Source organism: Papilio machaon, chromosome 5, assembly GCF_912999745.1.
Source record: "Papilio machaon chromosome 5, ilPapMach1.1, whole genome shotgun sequence".
NCBI lineage: Eukaryota > Metazoa > Arthropoda > Insecta > Lepidoptera > Papilionidae > Papilio > Papilio machaon.
This window is the reverse complement of record NC_059990.1, coordinates 7,431,750-7,454,263: the sequence shown is the minus strand read 5'-3', so window position 1 is coordinate 7,454,263 and position 22,514 is coordinate 7,431,750. Positions and strand designations below refer to the sequence as shown.

Here is a 22,514-nt window from a genome sequence, read left to right as displayed (position 1 = left end):
AGTACATAAACAAAACAATAGAGAAATGCCGTATTGTTCATTGTCTTTTGATTAATTGTTAAAAAAAAAACTCAAAACCAAATTTTTTTATCTCTGGATTATTTTCCCAGTAAACTTACTGTTAAGTTATTACTTTAGGTTCAAATCCAAGAAAAGTTTCAATCAACATTTATAGACATTAGGTAATTTAAAAAGATGATAAATTCTATGAAGTTATTTCACGGTTATTATGGTTCGTATATGGTTTAACGACTACATTAAAATGGCGAATAAGTAAAGCTTAAATTATATTTTATTGGAATGTGAAATAATATGGAAGGGTACCCTGATGACAGCAACAGATAATGCGATTAAATACACAGCAGACATCACTGGCCGACTTCTTGGTGTTTGACAAATATAGTTTTTTTTTTTACTTCTAAACAATTTTATTTACAAAGTCAATATAGGGTTTAATATCAGCAGATAGGAATTTTCTAATGACTTGAAATGTTTTATTGTGAATGAAAATTGAATAATAAATATTTTCAATGATAAAGGATCCAATTTCATTTATACTTTTTGGTCAAAAAAAGTACTAAACACATTGAGGGTACTTTTATAATCTTTGCCAGGTGTTTTTTTTTATATTTTTAAATTACTTTAAAATATTTAACACAATATTAGTCAAATTACTGATCTGCTGATAAAACCCAGATTGTAAACCGGTTCAGTTCTCTTAGGTTCGCTATGAGAGGTCCGTCTCGTGGGGGTCGGGGGGTTGCTGAGGGATGTAGTTCCAGCGGGCGCGGACCTCGCTGGCACTGGGGGGTGCGTGGGGGGTGTGGGTTGTGTGGGGGGTGTTGGGGGTGGGGGAGGCGAGCGCGGCGCGGCGGGTGCGCACCACGGCCAGGTGCCGCTGTATGTAGTGCTCGTGTGGGGCGAGCGCGGCGGCGCGGGAGAGGCACTCCTCGGCCACGGCCAACTTGCCGCGCTCTACTGCGACTACGCACAGGTTGTGTAACGCCTGCACGTTGTCCGGCTCCAGTTCTAATATGCGCCGATAGCACTGAAACGGATATCGGTTTTAGTAAATTTCACATTTATCTGATGACGGTTACCCGCGATTTCGTCAGCCCTATAAATGTCCGCGTGCATCAGCTACCTTCCAGTCAAAGTCCCATTAAAATCGGTGCAGCCGTTCAGGAGATTACCCGGAACAAACGTGGCCTTGTAGAGAGACTGCAGCAATGCAAATACATCGTGAGTACAAAATGTAATCTTTTTTCGTGATATTACATAGAGACACTGCAATTTTATTAATATAGCCGCTATTTATATTATGAAATCAAAGATTGATTAATTTTAATTCATCATTTTCTTTATTTCATCTTCTGACGAATGTTACAAACCATTAAAGCAACTTGTGGTGATAACATCTTACTAATAATATAAATGCGAATCCAGAACGACTCAACGGTTGTCGTTGAAATTTTGCATAAATGTAGAATATATCTAGAATAACACGCAGGCTACTAATTAAGATTTTTTTTTTAAATTGCGCGTGCACGAACTCGGGGGCAAAAGCTAATTTTTATTTATTTTTTATTTATTTATTTATATTAAACAGGGTACAAAATACAAAGTTATATTAAAAGTGTCTATAAACCCATAGTGGGTTTGTCCAGACACTTTGGTACTACGCTATGAAATATAACTGAAGGTAAGTTTAGATTAATTTTTTAAACAACAACTAAGTGAGATCGCTCATACCGTCATATACAGGGTGCACAACGGGTAATAATTATATAACTCTCAGGATTTAAGATAGTAGTCTTTAAGTATGTTTTTTAAATTTTTGTAGTTTATGTTATTTTTAATTTCAGAAGGTAAATTATTTATTAATGTTGGAATTATATATTCTGATGTACGCATACCATAGACATTGATATGTTCTGGAATTGAAAATTTTTTATTTGTTATACTCCTAGTTGTAAGTTTATGATTAATTGGATGCTGAATTTCAGTCCGAAAATATTGTTCTACTAACAAGTTATATTCTACTTTTTTATGTACTGGAATTACTTTACAATGTTTAAATAGTTTTATAGGGTCTTTAGAATAATTCTGTTTTATTTTCGCTGGTGTTATTAGTTTTAAAATTTTATATTGTATATTATATATTTGATTTAGGTATGTTTTATAAGTTCGTCCATAGCTACTTAATCCGTATGATATTATACTTTCTACAAACGCCATATACATAGTGATTAGAACATTGTAAGGTATTCTATCTTTTATTATATAAAATTTAGCCATGATTGCCCTTAGCTTATCACATGTCTTATTTATATGTCGCGACCAACTAAACCTATCATCTATAACCAGGCCAAGATATTTATGCTCATGGACCTGCTCAAGAGGCACACAATTAGATGTGCACTTTCCACTGTGGAGACACGTGTGACTGTGTGCTAAAATTTTAATAATTTTATTCGGAGAGCACCGATTGTGGCTCGAATGCACATGCATAAATTTAGTTTTGTCAGCATTGAGTACTAAACCAGCATCATGCGACCATTTACAAAGCGCTTCAAAATCCGATTGTATCTGGCGTTCAGCCACCGCGATGTCTCTGTCAGCAGCCATCAGACATGTATCATCCGCAAACTGGTACACAGTGCAATGTTTAATGACCATGGTGATGTCGTTGACGTAGGTCAGATAATGAAGCGGACCGATAACAGAACCTTGTGCTGTTCCTAACGTAACAGGTACACTATCGCTGTAAGACGTTCCCACTTTTACTTGGTAGCTGCGATCATTAAGATAATTTTTACACCACTGTAGCAGTTTTCCTCTTATGCCATTATTATCTAGCTTCTCAATTAACAGATCATGTTTAAGCATATCGAAGGCTTTGCTATAGTCAATAAATATTAATATGACATGTTTTTTTGAATTAAGGCAAGCATTAATATCATCGGTGAATTTAGATAATAAGAGAGTAGTACTTTTTCCAGCTTGAAACCCATATTGCTTCTCAGATAAAACTTTGTGAGATCTGTAGAAATGTTGGATTGTTCCGGTTATATGCTTTTCAACGATTTTATCAACTACTGGTAATATGGTAATGGGACGATATTTATCGTAATGCAGAGTACTGCCTCCTTTGTGGATAGGTCGTACGATACCAGTTTTTAATTCTTTGGGATAAACCCCCGTTTGGATACTGACGTTAACCAATCGCGTTATCACATGTACAATTTTATCCGACAAATTCATGATGTCGACTGCTCGAAGTCCGTCCACTCCTGGGGCTTTTCTAGGGTTAAGATTTTTAATTATGTTCCTAATATCTCCGACCTTAGCTTTCTTAAAGAAAATTGATTTGTCAAGAGGCCTTACATACTCGGATTCGTTTAAGATTTTAATATTACATTTTGGAATTAACCCTTGTACATTATTTTTAAACTCTTGGGCGAATTTATCAGCGATATTTTTATTCGTGCCATCTTTTCTAAATGCTTTAGTTATTACGTCATCAACTGTATTGTTTATTTTTCCAGTCATATTGTTTATTATTTCCCATAATTTACGAGTATTTGATTTACAATTGTTTATTTGATTTATATAATACGCATTTCTGGTTCTTTGTACTATTTTATTAGTTTTATTTCTGATTTTTTTATATTTAACTCTAATTTCTTTATTTGTCGGGTCTTTAACGCAGCGTAAGAAGCACTCATCTCGCTTTCGACAAAGATTAATTATATTTTTATTTACCCAGCCATAGACATTTCGTTTAGATCTACTTAATTTTTGTTTGTATTCAGCTTTATTATAACAATTAATGAAATTATCTTTCATATATTTATATATTTCATTAGGACAATTCATGGTTTGTATGGGATTCCAATCAACCTCATTAACGTATTTGTTAAATATTTTGTTATCAATTCGTTTTATGTAAACCGGAGCATCCTGTATATGCGTATCTGAGCATAGTGCGACCGTCGTTAATCTGTGGTCGGCCAACACTATGCCGAGCACCGCGGCATACGCGTTTCCTAAGCGGGATCTCACGAATATATGATCAATACAACTTTTTGTAACTTTAGTTTTATATTTTTCTATTCTTGTATAATCTGATATCCCGCATAGGAGACCGTGTCCACTCATAACATCCATGTATGATTTTTTAACAGAATTTTGAAGTTTTAGATCAATATTTATATCACCCAACAATACAAGATCTGTGTTATTGTAATTTTCAAGTAACATATCTAATTCAAATACAAATTGATGTTTGTTAGTGTTAGGCGGTCTATACACTGCACACAACGTTAACGGCACTGATGAGATAACAACTTTACCTAACAAACATTCAAAATGGCGAGTTATTACATTGATATGCGTAAACGTATAATGATTTTTTATATATAATATTATTCCACCGCCTTTTTGTTTATTTCTTAATACCGTATACATTGTGTAACCATTTATGTAAAAGTTATAGTTATATATCACTTCCAGTGATATATAAATAAAAATTAGTTTATATATCACTGGAACAACTGCTATTCGAAGTGAATAATTTAACACAGAGAATGAAAACGTTAGGTGTGAAAAGTGAGACTCACGCTCTCCGCAGCGTCCAGATCTTTGACAGAGTTGATATAGATGTCTCCGAGGAGCACCAGCGCCTTGACGTGGTCCGGGTGATGGCGCACGAGCTGCTTGAGGAAGGGCGCGGCCTCGAGCGGGCGGCGGCGGTCTGCCAGCAGCAGCGCGAGGTTGAACAGCGCGGAGCGGAAGTCCGGCTTGAGGCGCACTGCGGCGCGGAACCAGCGCTCGGCGCACGCCGCGTCCCCCTCGTCCATACACACCATGCCCAGGTTGAAGTGCACGCGCTCGTTTGTCGCTGCAAACAATGTCGGCTCGTCAGATGGGGAGGGAATGGGGAGATCCCCACAGGACACTACTACATTTTCCTACAATTCCACGTAAGCGTTTCTTTTGCCGCTACTGTATACAATAAAACAACTCATGAGACTGTTACTAATGTTGAATATAATGGAGATTTAAAAAAAAATAAAATATTTAAATATTGCCTATGGACCGGCGGCTATCGACAGGACAAAAATTGTCTGGTTTTCACTAATGTCATTGTACAAATACAACAAAACAAACCGAACAACAATCATGACATACTATTACTCAAAATATAGCCCTATATTTGGAGGAGAGACATAGTTAAATTTTTCATATTTTGTAACCAACCAGATAATATCTAGCCACAAAAGTGATATCCAACTGTATCTGTATTTATACCTTTAGGTCTAACACCTACAAAATTGTCACCGACATACCATCTTTATCGAGCAGTTTAAGCAGCCTCTGCCTGGCCAGATGTCGCAGGTCAGCGGCGCCCAGCTCCTGCAGCAGGATGGCGGAGTTGAGCAGCGCCTGCTCGTGCTCCGGCTCCAGCTCCAGCGCCTTGTCCAGGTACGCCAGCGCCTGAGACGCCTTGCCCTGTTCCAGCAGCACCACGCCCAGCTACCCACAAAGTATTAATAATTGAATTGGATATTTGTAGCACCTGGACGCTTGTTTGCGTTTTATAAAGTATGTTACGATTCTGTCATACAATATGTATGAGTCCTTTTCAATATAACAATGATGTTAATCTCGAAGACTATTAAATATAATTCAAACATCACAAAACATACAAAGTTTGCTATTGCTCAGAGTCGGTGGCAAATAACGAAAATGTTTCGAAGGCTTCATTGACTATACTTACATTGTAATAAATGTCAGGATTCCCGCTATCATATAATAACGCTCTCTCATACACCTCTTGAGCTTCTTTCGTACGATTCAATTTGATAAGAATATCTCCTCTATTTATGTACGCCTGCGTGTAATCAGCTCTCATACTGATCGCCTGTCGGTACAACATATCGGCTTCTTCTAATCTGGTCACATTTTTGGAAATCAAATTAGCTAGATTTAGGAAAACATTGAGATGATTCGGAGCTATCCTAGCTTGGTAGGATTCTCCCGGTTTCGCTTTAGGGAGCAGGGACTTGGCTTTGACGTAAGCTTCCTCTGCCTCCTGGTATCGTCCGAGGTGGTTGTATGTCCTGCCGACGTTGATGTGCGCGCCGACGTCATCTGGCTGCACGCTCACTGCCGTGTTGAAGAATTCCAATGCTTCTGCGTATTTTCCTTCCGCTTCAAGCGCGTGGCCTACATTGTTGTACAGCTTCGCGTTGTTACGATTCACCTGAAATTTATATTATATTTCTCTTACGATTATTATATTTTAATAATACAATCGTTTTTATCAACTAGGTTATTTATTGAAAAAGTCAAATAAAAAATCCAAACATTATTTTACTATTTGAAAGATCCTTCAAGGCCTTATTTTTAACTTTTTTTAATAGAGATTGGGGTGATTAAAATTTCAAGAAAATAAAAAATCTTTCTGTATTGTGTATTGTGTCTTTAACGTACCTTTAGTCCGGACGCAAAAATTGAGTACTCAGTCTTCCAGTCCCAATTCCTGACGTAGGTCTTGGCGCTGAAGGCTAGGAGCAGGAAGATGAGTGCTGCTGCGGCGAGGCTCGCTCTCCTGCGCGCCAGCAGCCGCCAGCCGTGAGCCACCAGCAAGCACCAGCCCATCGACGGCATATACAGCACGCGCTCCGCCACCACGAAACCAACGGGGAAGAACAGGTTCGACGCCGGCAGGAATGGCAGCACTAGTAGCGCAAGACCCTGGAGAAATACCCTTTGATATAGGTAAAAGATATATGGATAATGGAACCTGCGATTTTATGTCCTTGGATTTTATGACTTGCTGCCATTTCTAAAAACATTAAGAAATGCGCGAAAACAATCACGCTATTTTCAACAGTAGTCATTTATTACGATATTAGATGCACATTCTTAAATTTACACATAACATAAACCTAGTTTGGGCTTCCGTCTCCCAAATGTAATTGAATGCGATGAATGGTTCTCACTTCATATCAGAATAGCAGAAAATACACTACTTACCATAGATAATGCAGAAGATCTTGTTCTCAGAGCATGTACAGCGGCCGCTATGAGGAGCGTGGCTAACGCAACGGTGGCTAAGTTCCGAGGGTCCCTCCAGGAGCGCAGCAATGCCACCGTGCCCATGGTCCAGTCGCAGCACAGGGCCTCTGGCAGCGTCAGCAGCCAGGCATTCAGTGCGGGTAAGTACGCGAATGTCAAATGCCTGGAAAACACGAGATAATGTTGTAAATTGATAATCAGACTTAAGTTATAAGTTTATTATACTTGTGAGTTTGTTCAGAGATTTGAGAGAGAGGAAGAGAGAGAGGAAGAGAGAGAGGTCAGTTGAAGAAAAGATAATTAGCTTTATAAATTTTTGAAGACGTTACTTGATTTGTTTTATAGCTGTTTAGAATAAGATCCGAGTTGTTTATGGCAAACACTATATGGCAGTTAGTAATTGGTTTACCTGGCGGGCGGTGGCGAGGCTCCTGCTGGATTGTCGAATCTGGTAAACACTGGCAGCTGTGCCCCCATCACGTGCAGGCGCGCTGCCAGCAGGGCTAGCGTGGCGCAGCATACGGTAGCTACCCTGCGTGCTGCTTCGCCGCAGCCGCAGCCCCAACCCGCTTTACCCCACGCTTCCAGCCACGACCGACCGTTTAGCACTAAGCCGCGACGCTGCAATATTGATGTGACACATTGTTTTATTCTTATATGAATAATGTTATGTAATCACTCATACACATATGCTGCACAGATTATTTTGTTTGGCTCTTCTATGGAAGTCAGTCATGATGTTCTCGTGGACGAACTAACAAATATGAACTACAGATTATGGATTGTACTTTGTTGTAAGAACACAAAATAAAAATTCCAATCACGTTATGTAGTGCCAAAAATTCAATAATTTATTGAAATATAAAATTAATCAAAAATCGTTATAATTTATTACACTTTAAACAATATTACCCATATTTAACAACAAAAGACCAAATTAAAATAAGAGGCAACACGTAATCTGTCCGTTGTACAAGCAATGCCATTGCCATCTATGTTTCATTAAATAATTTTAGACCAGATAGAATTATGAACAACAAAGGGCAAGCGATGCGAGCGCTAAACAAAGCCTTTGTCTTTGTCATCGAGACCCGCGCCACCGACTCGGACCTTTGACTTCAAAGTGTCCAGCTTTCAAAGGTAATGTCATGTTAACTTAATAAACATAAATACAACAACAGTTTCATAACTATTAAATATGTTTTTATATAACTCTTGACAGAACAGTAGATAATAATTAAAGCGTTTTGAAATCATAGGAGAATGATAACAATATAATTTTATACATTTGTTTGTGCAGTAGAAACCTATGGTTACAAACCTTTTGAGCCACAAAGAGTTCGTAGACGACGCAGACAGCGGTGACCGTGATGCCTTGCTCCTTGCACAGCATGGCGATGCCCACACAACCCGTGCACGCAACTAAATACCGCCAATCTAGAAGATATTAAATATAAATCACTTTCACACATTTGAAACCAAATTTCTATAGTGATCTGGTTGGACCCCTGCGGTGTACTGGAGACCCAACAGGGTTGTTATATAGTAGTTCAAAGTTGAAGAAATGTATCACCACGCGCCAAAACCTGTATAATTTTGAAAGGGATACCATAAAAAAGTATGGGAATCTGTGTATCAAACTATCATTGTTTAGTATTGGCACAAGTTGTCTTAAATCTAGAAACCAAATAATGGTTAAGACGTATTGTGCATTAATCAACCTCAACTGACATTTCCAAACGCCGCAACAACCGCCCATTGATAACAATGGCGATGAATTAATGTTAAACCTTATCTATTTATACTAAAGTCGGCACTAAACATTTAGACAAAGTATACAATATTAAATGACACAGCATCATTTGCTCGTTAGTTATGTGAAATAACTTAGTAGTTATATCAGCTAGAACTGATTAACAGTTGTGTTTCCACTAACGTGCGAACAGTTGTTGTGAATGAATTACAAGCAAAGTTTTGAACACCCCACACTAAATCTGCGAAACAGCTGCTAGTTGCTGCTATTTGTCAATTCTATTGTTTGAATATAATTGCTAATGAAAGTTCAAATATACATCGAAAATGATATCGAACATTAGGTTAGTTAACAAATTAATAACTTCGATAATTTTCATTACAATATACAATTCTAATGAATTATACTAGTATATTACTTTAAGTTCAAAATTTAACAATTATCCCAGGTCCTACTATCTCATAATAGTCGACCTAAATAGAAGATATTAGTTTGAGGCAGTGTTCTTGGCATCAAACCGACGTCCCCTATTCACGTCGACTGAGCTGCTTTACAAATGACCTGTCAGACCTAATATACTGTATTCATTGGGTTTTATACAATCATTAATTAAACTAAACTTTAATGACTCGACAAAGCAAAATTACAATGTACTAGTTGTCGCACATTGAACCGTCATTCGTATTAAATGTTTTATTTTTACTAAAAATAGCTTTGTGAACTTCATCTCCACATGAAATTTAACTGTGGGATTTCCTTAAAAAGAGGTACAAAGATATTGCTGCACGTTTTAAGACTTTAAAGAACGTCAACGTTTTATTAAGTTTCTAATTTTACTTCACTAAATATCCTATTTGATATTATTATATAAGAAAAGAATTTCTAAGAAAAATAGAACAAATAAAACGAAAATAGAATCCCAAAAACACTGTAGTACGATCCTAAAATTGCAGGAATCCCAATTATTTGCCGGTTTGAAAAGAGGTTCTCTAATTGAATCCGAACTCTCGACCGCGAATTTTTGAAGCCCATCTCGCGTTCCTTTGAAGGGAAAATACAAGTTAAAAGCGAACAGCAAACATCCGTACACACGACTCAACGAGATTATGTGCTCGTTACTGAGATAGATGGCGACAGTGTGCGCAGCAAACACAAACTTTCCAAAGGTTTTTCGTTTGTGTTAAGTTCGAAAATTTGGTGGAATTTTGGTGTTTGATAGAACTTCATACTTCATTAATAATTAATTGTTGGTCGAATTTATATTACCTTTGTACCCAAACACACAACTATATATAAAAATATTTCAATGGCTAACTGCATACAAGGCTACTTAAAACTTTGATACATGGATATCAAAAATGTTTTAAGATCTTTCTGACTTTACCTGTATATCGTCTTCTGCTTGCGGCTCGAGCATAGCACAGCAACGCTCCCAGGAAGAATACAGAAGACAGCATTTCTGCCCGGCCAACCACACCCGTCACCTAAGTCATAAAATAATTATTTAATTATTTATAAACATGTCCTTATAAACGTGGGCGCCATGAAATAAAACAAAGATGTTATTCCGCTCAATAGTTAATGAAATCAATTTGTTGATAGCATTGGTCCGCAAATCCCGTTTGTTACGGAGAATCGAGACGATAAAAAAGGCGGAGACGGTCAAAGGTAGTGGAATAAAGTCTGAGAAAATATTAACAAATATCGCCTGCAAGCGAGTCCGTAATATTCTTATATTGTTAGGTTGTAAGTTGCATTAGGGGATTGGACCATTTGGCTTTTTCATTAGCAATAGCTTTCGACTAATTTCATTAAGTAAATTAATAAATTAACGTGTGAAAAAATTAAAAATTGAATACAGTTTAAAACATTAAATTGAATATCAAATTGTTGGTGGCATGAAATGTGTCAAAAACAATACTTTAAGCTTTCGGAACACGGATCGTACGGTTTATGCTTATGTAAAATTCATTAAACTTTTTATATGCTAGCAAGAAACAATTATAAATAGAAATATTAAATACTTTAATATGAGTACAATATTTTCAATGGTGCTTTGATAGCTAAGTAAGGTTTTGTTGTTATTCCAGAGTTTTATAAAGCAATTTTTCAAACATCAAAGGTCAATATAAACCAAAGTCAATATATGTTTGCCTTACGCTGAATAAGCGTTGGTAGTTTATGGCATGGTAATTTGTCGCTGGATATTGGCGGGGGGTATAAGGCAAGGGGGTTTAACTTGGGTAAGATATTGCTAACCACGTCCGAAGCTCCTCTATAAAACTGAGAACGTATAACGTCGGATCTCCCGACTCTTGACGACTTCATTATAACTAGCTTTGCCCGGCAGAGCAAACATGTTACGCTACATCAAATATTTGTGGGAATATTTTAAAGATTTCTCATACTCTTGATGTGAAATTGAGTTTTTCTTTGATATATTTTGAATGCTTGTCTTTTTATGGTAATTACATTTAAATTTGCATTTCAAATAAAGAAGCTCATCCTTGTTTTATAACGGTAAAGTTGTTATTGTTATTTCAAACTGTTGAAAGTAATAAATATAGTTTAATAATTTAGTTTTTTATAAACTAACTCACAGAAAATGAATAGGCAATAAAAATAAAAAAGGAAGCGCCTTTACACAAGCGCCAGATGAAACAAAGATGTTGCTGTTTTTAATATTAATAAATAAACACCCTGTTAACACAATCCAACTGAACAGTACCGTGAGATTGTCAATGACATATCACGATAATGTACGCAACAGGTTTGGTAATCAAAGGCCTATGGACTCGTAGTGTCAACCAGAGCCCGGGAATTAATCAATTAGCGAGCATTGAATACCCGCTGGGCTTTCAAAGGATTTTACAAATATCCATTGCACTAGGAGTGATAGTGATTCGATACTATCCTGTACGAATTGAAGAAGCATTTACATATCTTACTTATATTATAAATGCTTAGATTGATTGATTGATGTATGTTTCTTTTAAGATATGTTCGGAACGGCTCAACGGATCTTGATTAAATTTGGCACAGTTGTAGAACATAGTTGGGAAGAACACATAGACTACTACTCTAAAGTTACTCATTAAGTTTTTTTTTAATTCCACACGGAAGGAGTCGCGGGCAAAAGCTAGTGAGAAATATATTTTTATATCAGTTACGTTTCGAAATGTTTTATTTTTTATTTCTTTTTATAATTATGAGATGTAAAAATATAACTCAAAATTTCTTTGAACTGTGTGAACATCAAAAAAAATTAGATAGCTTGTTTTACTCCCACACTAAAGTAATAAAGTGTATTCGTGAGTGGATTATTTTGCAATTCTTGGATATAAATCATAAAGAGAAATTATTAAGAGCAAATGGAGTTTATCATTATTAATGGTAATTCTAAGGAATTTGATTTAAATGAAAGAAGCCGTTATAATGTCTTCTTGGCAAAGAATATAAGTCAGACTGTACATTGAATTATTTTACGTCGTATAAATTTGGATCACTGTATACAGTTTTTTTCGTGTTTAACTTAACAACGTTATGCATAGAAATAAAAAAAATAGTAAAAAGTATATCGTACGTCCGTTGAAAATTGTCAAAACTCGGAGTAAAATTCACTTCTGCGGTCGGTTTTCAGCCGCAAAATTAAAAGCGCCAACTACGAACAAACCCTTTTCCCAGTTGACAGCTCACATGAACTCTGGTTTAATGATTTCTACATTTTCATTTCTGTTTGAGGACAATGCATTAGTTGTTGAAAAAGAGAAAATAAAAAAACGTAATATGACTATGGCAATTCGAAATCTACTAACTCAGGTTACGTATAGACGTGTGTAAACGTTTATTTATTTATCATTCATCGTTATCAGCCTGTGTCAGTCCACAGCCAGACCTTCTTTATTATGTCATTCACTGTATCTAAAGTAACTAATGTTTCACTATTTCTTGCGTCTTGTCTGTTACCCTACTTTAAATAAATTCGTTTTATATTTTTTGTATTTTGTTGATTACTTCTTCGATATAAAATTCTAAAAACGCAAAATCTTTGAAGTGCGCCGCTTTTACTATCAAACCTAACCATATTACTTCTTTATTAATTTCGCGGAATTATTATTTATATCAATTTTCAATTAAACTCCTTGCTAGGATTACGAAAACATTATTTGTAATATTCATAAATAGAAAATCGCGTTTGAATACGGCCTATTCAATTACAAAAGAGGGAATATTCGAGGTTAATTATAACATTTAACGGCCATTTCGATGAATTTGATATTTCATTCGTCGACAAATAAATACATTTTTTAAGAATTACAATCATTTAAAATATAAATGAATTAAATATTTTAAATTTAGAACTGTATAAAACTCTAGTAATTAAGCTAGTGACATTAATGAACATCGTTAAAACATTTGCAATTAACTGACAGAAACATAAATAAGAACATCTTAGTTTATTTACTTTGAATCCTTACGAGATACTTTTTGTTGAAATTAAACAAGTTATGCTTACAACACTTTATTAACTGACTTTGCTATTTGAAAACATACTACGTAATTAGAAAAGAGCTAATGACAAATATACGTTAATCGCTTAAGTTGCCAGAATAGTTATACTCCTAGAAATTAGCAGTACTCCTGCCAGATTAGCAGTACTGCTATTCTGAAAACACATAAAATCCATAGAATAGATAAATGATAATTTATAGAAGCGTTTCATTCCGTACTAAGTTCAAGTACAAAGCCGATGTAATTCCTGAAGAAGGCAAGCGGTAGTAACTTTAACTTAGCGGACACTAAGCAGATGTCTGGCGGCCGTTTCGTTAAACGAACGTACTTTACTATGTCAGCAGAACTTAATACTAGAAAGTATGAGAATGGAAAATATAATTACTGTTTTTATTTATAGAGTGACACTTAGCCTTTAAAGGTTTTTATATGTTACTAAGAACACTTTGCCAATTGTGATTAGTAGAATAAAGTGATTTAATAAGAAATTCTTAATAAAAAAAGTCAGTTTCTGATGACAATTCTGGGAGAATAAGGAATAGCATTAATCCTTCTAAAACTGTTAAGATTACAGTTCACGATGTTACGATTTAAATACACAACATGTACTTACCGTTGGTTTCTAAGACCAAAATCTGTGTATTATTTTCATCCCTCTCATTATATTTGACAAAACAGTGATCGGAGTATTTAAACGGGGAATTCGGTCTCAGAAACCTAACATAAGCGAAACATGAAAAAAAAAACCAAATCCAAATCGGTACAGTTATTTAAATCAACTTTAAACAAATGAAATCCGTTTTTATTATTACAAAAGTTTAAAAACAGTCAATCGAAAAGAATTTAATATAACGAAACTAGCAGCGAATAATCGAACTGTAACTAAAACTGTAATTACAAAAGGGAGCGACGCAAATTGATGTAGCGCGAATATACGAGCAATGTATAGAGTCCAATAAATGCACGGCTAAACTCTTACAAAAGCCCCCTATAGAACTATGAATACCACTGTATTAATACAACTTATTTTCTATTAATAAATATACTAGCTGCCGCCCGCAACTCGAATTAAAAAGAAACTTGATAAGTATCCTATGTGTTCTTCCAGACTATGCTCTACCTTTATGCTAAATTTCATTGAGATCCTTCCTTCTAACAAACATCGATCCATCCATTTATAATATTAGTAAGATTTGACTTTAAGTAACATATAATTTCATCACTGAAAAATCAAATTAATTTGATGTTCAGAAAAGCCTTCCTAAATTAACATAATTAAAATTAGACGAGAGTGTGTGACCCCGTGAACTTAATTATAATTAATATAAAACTTTGTAATTACGGTTATTAGGATATTATGAGAGATTTAATTACGAAATATAATTAATTGTTCACATGCGAAGACAAAGGGTCGTAGTAATTAAGAGGCGACATTCGTTGGTAGCGGCACTAGGAGGAACTAATTTAAATCCAGTGCAAAAAGTTCTCGAGTCTCATCTCTCGACTCACTTCATTAACTTATGAATGCTCCAAATAGGTTTCCCTCTCAGACATTCTGCTCAGAGTAATTAATACCGAACAAAATTACTATGCTCTATTTTTTTAACATGATTGGTGTTAGATTAAACTCTCTGCTTTTTAACCCTTCTGGACACAGCTTCGTTTTTAGGTACTTTAAGTCACAATTTGTAGTACATTGAAGCAAGTTATGTAACAAACATACACTTAAAGTCGTTAATTATTCGCTGATGGAGACCCTTAGTGTGCATTTGATTTACTATGTGTAACCTACAAAAAGGGAATTTTAAATCGCTCTAGGCATCGGATAGTGTCCTAACAATTAGTATTTTTTGGAAAAATTGCTTTAATTTCAGGGAATAGCAAACTTTTTAATATAATAAATATTATCTTATACGTATCATTTTAATAAACAACTTCCATAAATACTAAAATTATGGTGTATTTCCTTTTAAAATACGCCACAGACAGCTTACAGCGTCCAGATCTCTCAAAAGGTCTCAATGCGTTGCCATGACAACATGTTCTTTGTTTCAGTTATCTAGTTACGTTTGACCGGGGCCGCGTCAAAGGGTTGGAACTGAAATTTGAAGCTATAGACAGACGGTTGATCACAGTATTTCTGTATCTGGTTTTGCACATGACATGATGTGATTGCTTACGTACATGATATTTGTACAAGATTCTAACTTGTATTGTACATGGTGTACAATGTTTCTTACAACAAAACCATACATGGATAATTACTGCGTTTATTTTTATTCGAGTCTGAACAAAAGTCTCTCTTGAATCATGACTTGTAGCATAGAATAAGTTATAAAAAAAAGTTTTAGTCATTACGTGAATCCCCAAGAATTTTCAAGTTTTTCATTATGTTAATAGAAAATGTTATTTAAAATAAGCAAGTTAAAGTCCTTTATAAAGAAGCTTGCATTTTGCGTTTTGACTTCATAGTGGCGAAGCGTCTTGCTAGATTATAAAGAGCTTATGAAAGTTTTATGAAAAGCTCGCTGTACTCTGAGCCTTGCATTTTGATGCGGGAATCTTTATATAAATTTTACAGTATTTTGAATTAATTTCTAATTAACTGTTTGTATACCTTAATTTATTGCGTAATAAATTTATTTATACCTCTGCTTGTCTGCTGCTTAGTTTTTTTCTTACAATAATAGTGTTGTTATTAATAAAAATACTTATTGGACTAACAGCGAGTTTCCATTGCTGAAATATGTTTAAGAAAGGTATTGTCATTTCGCTCAATGTTATTTTTTTGTTGGTAACTCAAGGTAATTTAAAAATTTTGTTAAAGAAAATATGAAGGTAACAGAGGGCTCGATATTACGCGAACGACTCACGCAAGCTCAGCTATTAATTACTCCATGCGCCGGACATACGTATGCATACACTGCGTCATATATTATCTTCCAGCCCCTCTAATCTAGTTTCATACGAGGGCAGAACACTGCTACTTTCTCAGTGTGGACAAAAAAGCCTTACAGCTACTACTTTAATATCTACTTCAATGTGCCACTTCAGTGTGAAGCTAGTATTATAAAATACAAGAATACTATGTTTCCGTAGATTTATATATAACTATGTAGCACGCAATGGTGTCTTTCAACGGTTTGTATTGTGTCCGGGCTATATGTAAATCTTGTCAGTCTCTTATTATTCTATCTAGTTTTTTGGCTTCTTATTTGCATAGGTTATAAATATTCTAAAATAGCGTGCGCATAAAAGCGCCGTGTGTACAAAATGCTGGAAAGTTGTTTTTACCTGCAACTTTTGCACTGAGGATCGTTCTTAAGGGTAGCTCTAGAACGATATCTACATTGAAGTACTGCACAAGTAATCATTTAACGACTATGCGGTATCGGTACTTACGGCATCTTGTTTAGTATTTTTAAATTATACTCCGTGCTTTACTAAAAGATTTTGCCAGCCAGTGTCAATTAACATCAGCTAAAGTGCATTATAAGATGTTTTGAAAAAGAATACATTTACCAGCCAGTATCTAGATATCAAATAGACAAACTCACCGCCTCGGTGTGTATGGGATGCACCGCAAACAAGATGGCCGCTACGAAACTCGCGAACTCTGGCAGGAACATAGCGCACACCCTGCAACAACAAAACTGCATCATATCTCTCATCACAAAATCTCTTTTATCTTTTATCTTTTTTAACTCAAAAAAATTGCTCTATACATTTTGGGTTGCGACTGTAAAAATGTATCTGCAAATGCATGTTTAATTAAGTTACGTCCGTTCTGTAGTGTCAGTCATTACTAATAATGCATAGGTGAATATTACCAAGTGATAATGAGGTGATAGTTCATTATCTGCATTCCAGTACGCCTATTAGGATGCTGTCGGCATGTCAATGCTTGTCAAAATTATCTGCAACGTTGTATTAACACCGGAATATGTAAATTTTATAACCTGCTTAACGTTCTATACTTTAATAATGTCTATGCTTCACTTAGAGACATAAGCTTAAATCTTTAATATGTCGAAATACATATATGACTATTTATGAAGTTTAGGTACTGTTAGACCTATCATAGTCATGTATGTATAACATTAAGAAATATTCTTAAGAATTAAAAGTATATAACAAAACATATGACAAATATAACAGTTGCTACGTTCATAACAAAAGTTGAGATAAAAGTTTATAAACTAAATTACAAATGTAGTGTATAATTTATAGTTAAAGTTTATAAACTAAAAGAAAATAAAACTAATTTCATATCAAACCTAAGGTCATTTACTGTTGAGTTGGAGTGTGGTACTGAATAGAAAACACGCTTGACTGTAATAACAGCTGGTAACAACGCCATTGGCAATAATGGAGTTTGCAAGTTTCATTATTGGAGCAACACGGGTGTTGGTAATTTGTATCGTGCGACATGCTCACGCCGATGTGGGGTGGGCAGAAAGTTTTGCGGTGAGCTTTGTAACCGCGTGTTTATGTGGTCAAGCATTTCTGAAAGTTTACATTTTTGCTATTGGTGTATTCTATGCACTTCGCCTTTTCTTTAGTACAAAGTAAGTTCATTAAAGGTAAAGAATTAATTTTACATATTGTTATTGTCATCGAATTTGTATCGATGTAGAAAATGAAAAATTTCACTCTGAAAGAGTGATATTTTGATTATTGTAGTAAAAATTATTTTATAGGTAGGTATGAGATCTAATATAAAATCTTACTAATATTATAAATGCGAATGTTTAAATGGATGGATGTTTGTTCGAAGGTATCTCCTTAACGGATGAATGAATCTTGATAAAATTTGGCACAGATGTAGAACGTAGTCTGGAAGAACAAATAGGCTACTTACTAAGTAACTAAGTATCTTTTTTATTTCCGCGCGTACGGAGTCGCGGGCGATAGCTAGTCTTAAATAAAAAAGATGTCGCTTTAATTTATTTAAAAAAGTAACACGAAAAGAGACTTAATTTTAACACGTTCAAAATCTATTTTTAACAAAATTCCTTTAATATTTCCCTCTGCCGCTTAACTCGGAAAAAGTTACAAATTGTTTCACTAGTGCCTCCCAGATGCTCAAGCGCTACTTTCTTAAGAGAGCAACTTGTTTTATATTTCTGTTAAGAGTTCTGGGCTAGTTGCATATGTAGGGCGTGGGAATCTTTACATCGTATTAAATTAACACGAGATATCATGTTTTTAAACGTAGATATAGAAAGACGGTGAAATAGAACAGGAAGATATTGTATTTAGAAACCAAGAGAAATGCAAAGACCAGGGAGAGGGGTCTCCACCAAAAACACTAAACTAAAGATAAGTCTAGACTAAGGATATGTTAACTAATAAAGTAGGAGTTAATTCTCGCAATTATCATCGCCTATTTAAAAGTATTCATTGATAAAAAAATATGAAATTCATCAGAATCGAACTAGGTCGGTAATTCGCTTAGATGTTTATCTTCGTTTATCTTACTATTATTATAAATGTGAATGTTTGTATGGATGGATGTTTGTTTGAAGGTATTTCTGGAACGTCTTAACGGATTAAGCTGAAAATTGGCATAGAGCAATACTGAAAGACATAGGCGGCATATTGAGTTGTTTTTTAATTCCGCGCGGACGGAGTCGCGGGCGTCAGCTAGTATATTATAACGCGATAGTAAGCATATTATAAAATACACACGCGATGAATTTTATATATTAGAAAAGTTTTATAAAGTAGTACATGGTTTAATTAAGAACCGTTGAGACATCCAACGACAAAGTTTCGTAGAATTAAAGCAACTAGGAGACGGTTGCTGCGAAGTATATTTAAAACTTTATCTCTGATGTCACATAGTATACTCTTTTTAATAAAGTCGGAGCAGTAAAGCTGACTTGTTTAGAAGCAATACAATAAAAGGGAATCCTAAAGGTTGAAAATTAGAAAACTTCTGGTCACATTTTAAATAAGACGTCCGCACTTTACATCCTAATATTGAACGTGAAATCAAGCGTAAGTTTACTAAATAAAAATCGGATGACAATTTAAATCTTAGTTGACTTCAGTAAGAAATTTAAAAAAAAAATTCTATATAACTAATTACTTAATGTTATTTCTATTAAATATTTAACTTTTGAATCATATAAACTTTTGTTAGAACTATAAAATAGTGTGTTATTTTTGTTTAAGTTGCTTAATTAATATAATATTTGAACATTATTAAAAATGCAAACTCAGGTTAAAAGAAACCTGCAAACGACGGACAAAAATGATTGCTAATTATTACTTTGTAAATTTCCCGACTTAATCCAATACGGTCAGCATATCTTAAATGAACTGCGAAACTTTCGCTCGAACTTTCAGTAGCTAATGAAAATGTACAAAGATGAAACTACCGTCTAACAAAATGCAAAAAGGTTCTGCAGACTTTACAGCTTTAGGCTACAGCTTTTAAGCCAACGATATCTATATTCATCCGATACATTGACTTGCAAAATTAATTAGAAAATTTCTGGACTTTCTTCAGAACTCTAACATTATTAGACCTGTCCTCACAATTAAAGAATTGCCAGATCACGATCAGACTATATCCGAAAAGACATAATCATTCTTCTTTTCTAGCGATTAGAGAAGACTTTTGTTGCCCTCAAAATTTATTTCTTTTCTTTTCTTTATTAAACTTTCTTCTAAATCTTTGGCAAATCTATATATATATATATAAAAGAAAGTCGTGTTAGTTAAACTATTTATAACTCAAGAACGGCTGAATCGATTTGACTGAAAATTGGTGGGCAGGTAGCTTAGAGCCAGGAAAAGGACATAGGATAATTTTTACCCCGTTTTCTATTTTTTATTCCGCGCGGACAGAGTCGCGGGTAAAAGCTAGTGTTGAATATTGACGAATTAATAATCAAAAAGATTCGCTTTCTTTTTGCCTTTTATAATTCAGGAATTAATAGAACTACATTAGGTAGACAAGTACAAATACTGCCATTAATACCGAAAATACAAACTATAGTTAATTAAATTAAATGCTATTAAAACTGAAATATTTCAAATATTATTACGAACTATGAAGCGATCACAAAAAAAAAAATTGCTACGTAACATATAATATGTGAATAAAATTTAGGAAGCTATTATTGGCTTCAAGTATAATTGTGAATAGCCGATTTCTTGGTATTTTTGTGCTTCAATAACTCAACCGATTGATCTTTAGTATTGTTCTCAATGACAATTGACCCTAGTGGATGTAAAACTAAGAGCCCATTGCCAAGGAAACAGGATATTGAGATCAATGAACGGTGAAACTGAACACTTTACGTTGTTGTTTGGATACGCTTTTTGTTTTCTCTCCTTTGTTAGTTGAAAGTAATTTCACATTAGAGGATATTGGTACGGATCTTTATTTGTTCTGACGTAATTTATATAAAGAGTTTTCGAGCTTTTGTAAAAGATTTATTTACAGTATCAGTGTAGGCAAAAAGCTGTTTCTATTCATTATAGAGTTTCGAAAGTCTCACTTAATCCTTAAAGAGGATTCCTTAAGCTGTCTTATAGATTAAGCAGTAATACAAAAAAAAAAACAGATTCATTTATAAAAATCTCTATTCCCTTTCGCCGGATAATAGTAGAGTTATCCAATGCTCCTAATAGACAAAATCACTTGACGGTTACTAAATTTCTCTTTATAAGACTATGTATCGACTATAAATTTATTAGTAAAGACTATAAACTCACCTAACTTGAGGTTAGTTCACATAGTTAGCTTAATACTTAAGTATTTATGTAATCAACTATGTAAGCTAAGTAAAGCTATGTAAGCTAAATAACTTGAATCACCGCAAGCTATTGACAGCTGTATGTTCACGCTCATGTCTCTTGATAACTATCAATCAAGTATGGCGGATTACTAGGCATTGTTAAGTTAATCAGTATAATCTTCATTGTTCAATTAATTCACGTCAAACAATTGTTGTCGGGCCAACGACGCCAGGTGGGGAGGGAAGGTCTTAGAATGGAGGCCACGGCAGGGGACCAGGAGCTTGGGGCGTCCTCCTTCCAGGAGGACCGACGACATAATCCGCACGGCGGGAAGTTGTTGGATGCAAAAGGCGGAGGACCGCGTACTGTGGAAGGCATTGGGAAAGGCCTATGCCCAGCAGTGGGCAGATAAAGGCTGATGATGATGATGATGATGATGAAACAATTGTTTTTGTTTTTGTTTCAATTTGAATAAGAGAATAAATAATAATAATTTCTAGTAGTTTGTATTTATGTTAACAAATGCTTAAATAAGCGATCCAATAGTGACTCGGCCTCTTTTGATTTGTGCCAATAACGTTGGAGTCGGGTTATTTGCTGAATGTTCGCTACATTTGCTTCTTGATTGACGTTTACTCGACTTTCATTACTTGACTATTCATGTAGGAATATATTCATATGATTATCTAAGAAAAAACTTATAAATACTATTTTTTTTAGCTCCCTTCAGTAATTGGAGATTCAACTTAAATTCTAGTTATGAGTTTCCACTGTTTAAATAAATGTAAAAAACGTATGAAACACATAAAACAGACCTTACAGCAATGGAAACGTACGTGTAAAAACAATAATGAAAATAGAATTATGGTTACGCTTTAAGTCTCTTTTATTTAATTGCTTACTAAATAGTGGTCATTCGGAAGCTAAGCTTAAATAAAGATATTTAAATAAAACATATTTCGAGTAAATACGATAACTAAAGAATTTCAATGTTGAACTGTGAATAGCTTTGAAATGTATTATTGTGACATTAATGTAGTGCTCGGTGCCGCTGGAGCGTTACGTTTGATACAATTTCAAAGGATCCTTTGAAGATTGTTTGACTACATTCAAAGTGCACGCTGGGACTGATTTATGTACAATGTGCAGGTGAATAATATTTAACATTATTTATGTATTTTGTAACATTTTGTTAAAACAATGATTTGAGGTATGAAAGGAATTTTGACTATTATTCCTTATTAAGCAGGTACAGTCAGCTACATAAATATGTGTACATTTATAAATCTTCGTAAATACAGCGGTATTTTTGAAAAAAATGTTCTTATTACTACGGTTAAATATTAAGTACTCAAGAAGACACATAACCCCTGAACTTATGATTGCACATCAATAGAGCAAAGAAACT

The 22,514-nt window shown here is 34.6% G+C and overlaps 1 protein-coding gene across 1 annotated transcript in view; it reads right to left on the bottom strand.

Annotated features, from left to right (window-relative positions):
• Positions 1 to 240: 240 nt before the first annotated feature.
• The window catches only part of LOC106710619 (protein O-mannosyl-transferase Tmtc3), a 210,503-nt gene continuing 188,229 nt past the window's right edge, over positions 241 to 22,514 (bottom strand). The window contains exons 3-12 of the mRNA XM_045678114.1: positions 16,909 to 16,990; positions 10,224 to 10,323; positions 8,408 to 8,523; positions 7,496 to 7,707; positions 7,045 to 7,249; positions 6,499 to 6,762; positions 5,783 to 6,268; positions 5,352 to 5,538; positions 4,623 to 4,903; positions 241 to 1,048 (exon numbers count right to left, since the gene is read on the bottom strand). Coding sequence (XP_045534070.1) covers positions 728 to 1,048; positions 4,623 to 4,903; positions 5,352 to 5,538; positions 5,783 to 6,268; positions 6,499 to 6,762; positions 7,045 to 7,249; positions 7,496 to 7,707; positions 8,408 to 8,523; positions 10,224 to 10,323; positions 16,909 to 16,990 — 2,254 coding nt within the window. The 3' untranslated portion in view covers positions 241 to 727. The remainder of the gene's footprint in view (positions 1,049 to 4,622; positions 4,904 to 5,351; positions 5,539 to 5,782; positions 6,269 to 6,498; positions 6,763 to 7,044; positions 7,250 to 7,495; positions 7,708 to 8,407; positions 8,524 to 10,223; positions 10,324 to 16,908; positions 16,991 to 22,514) is intronic.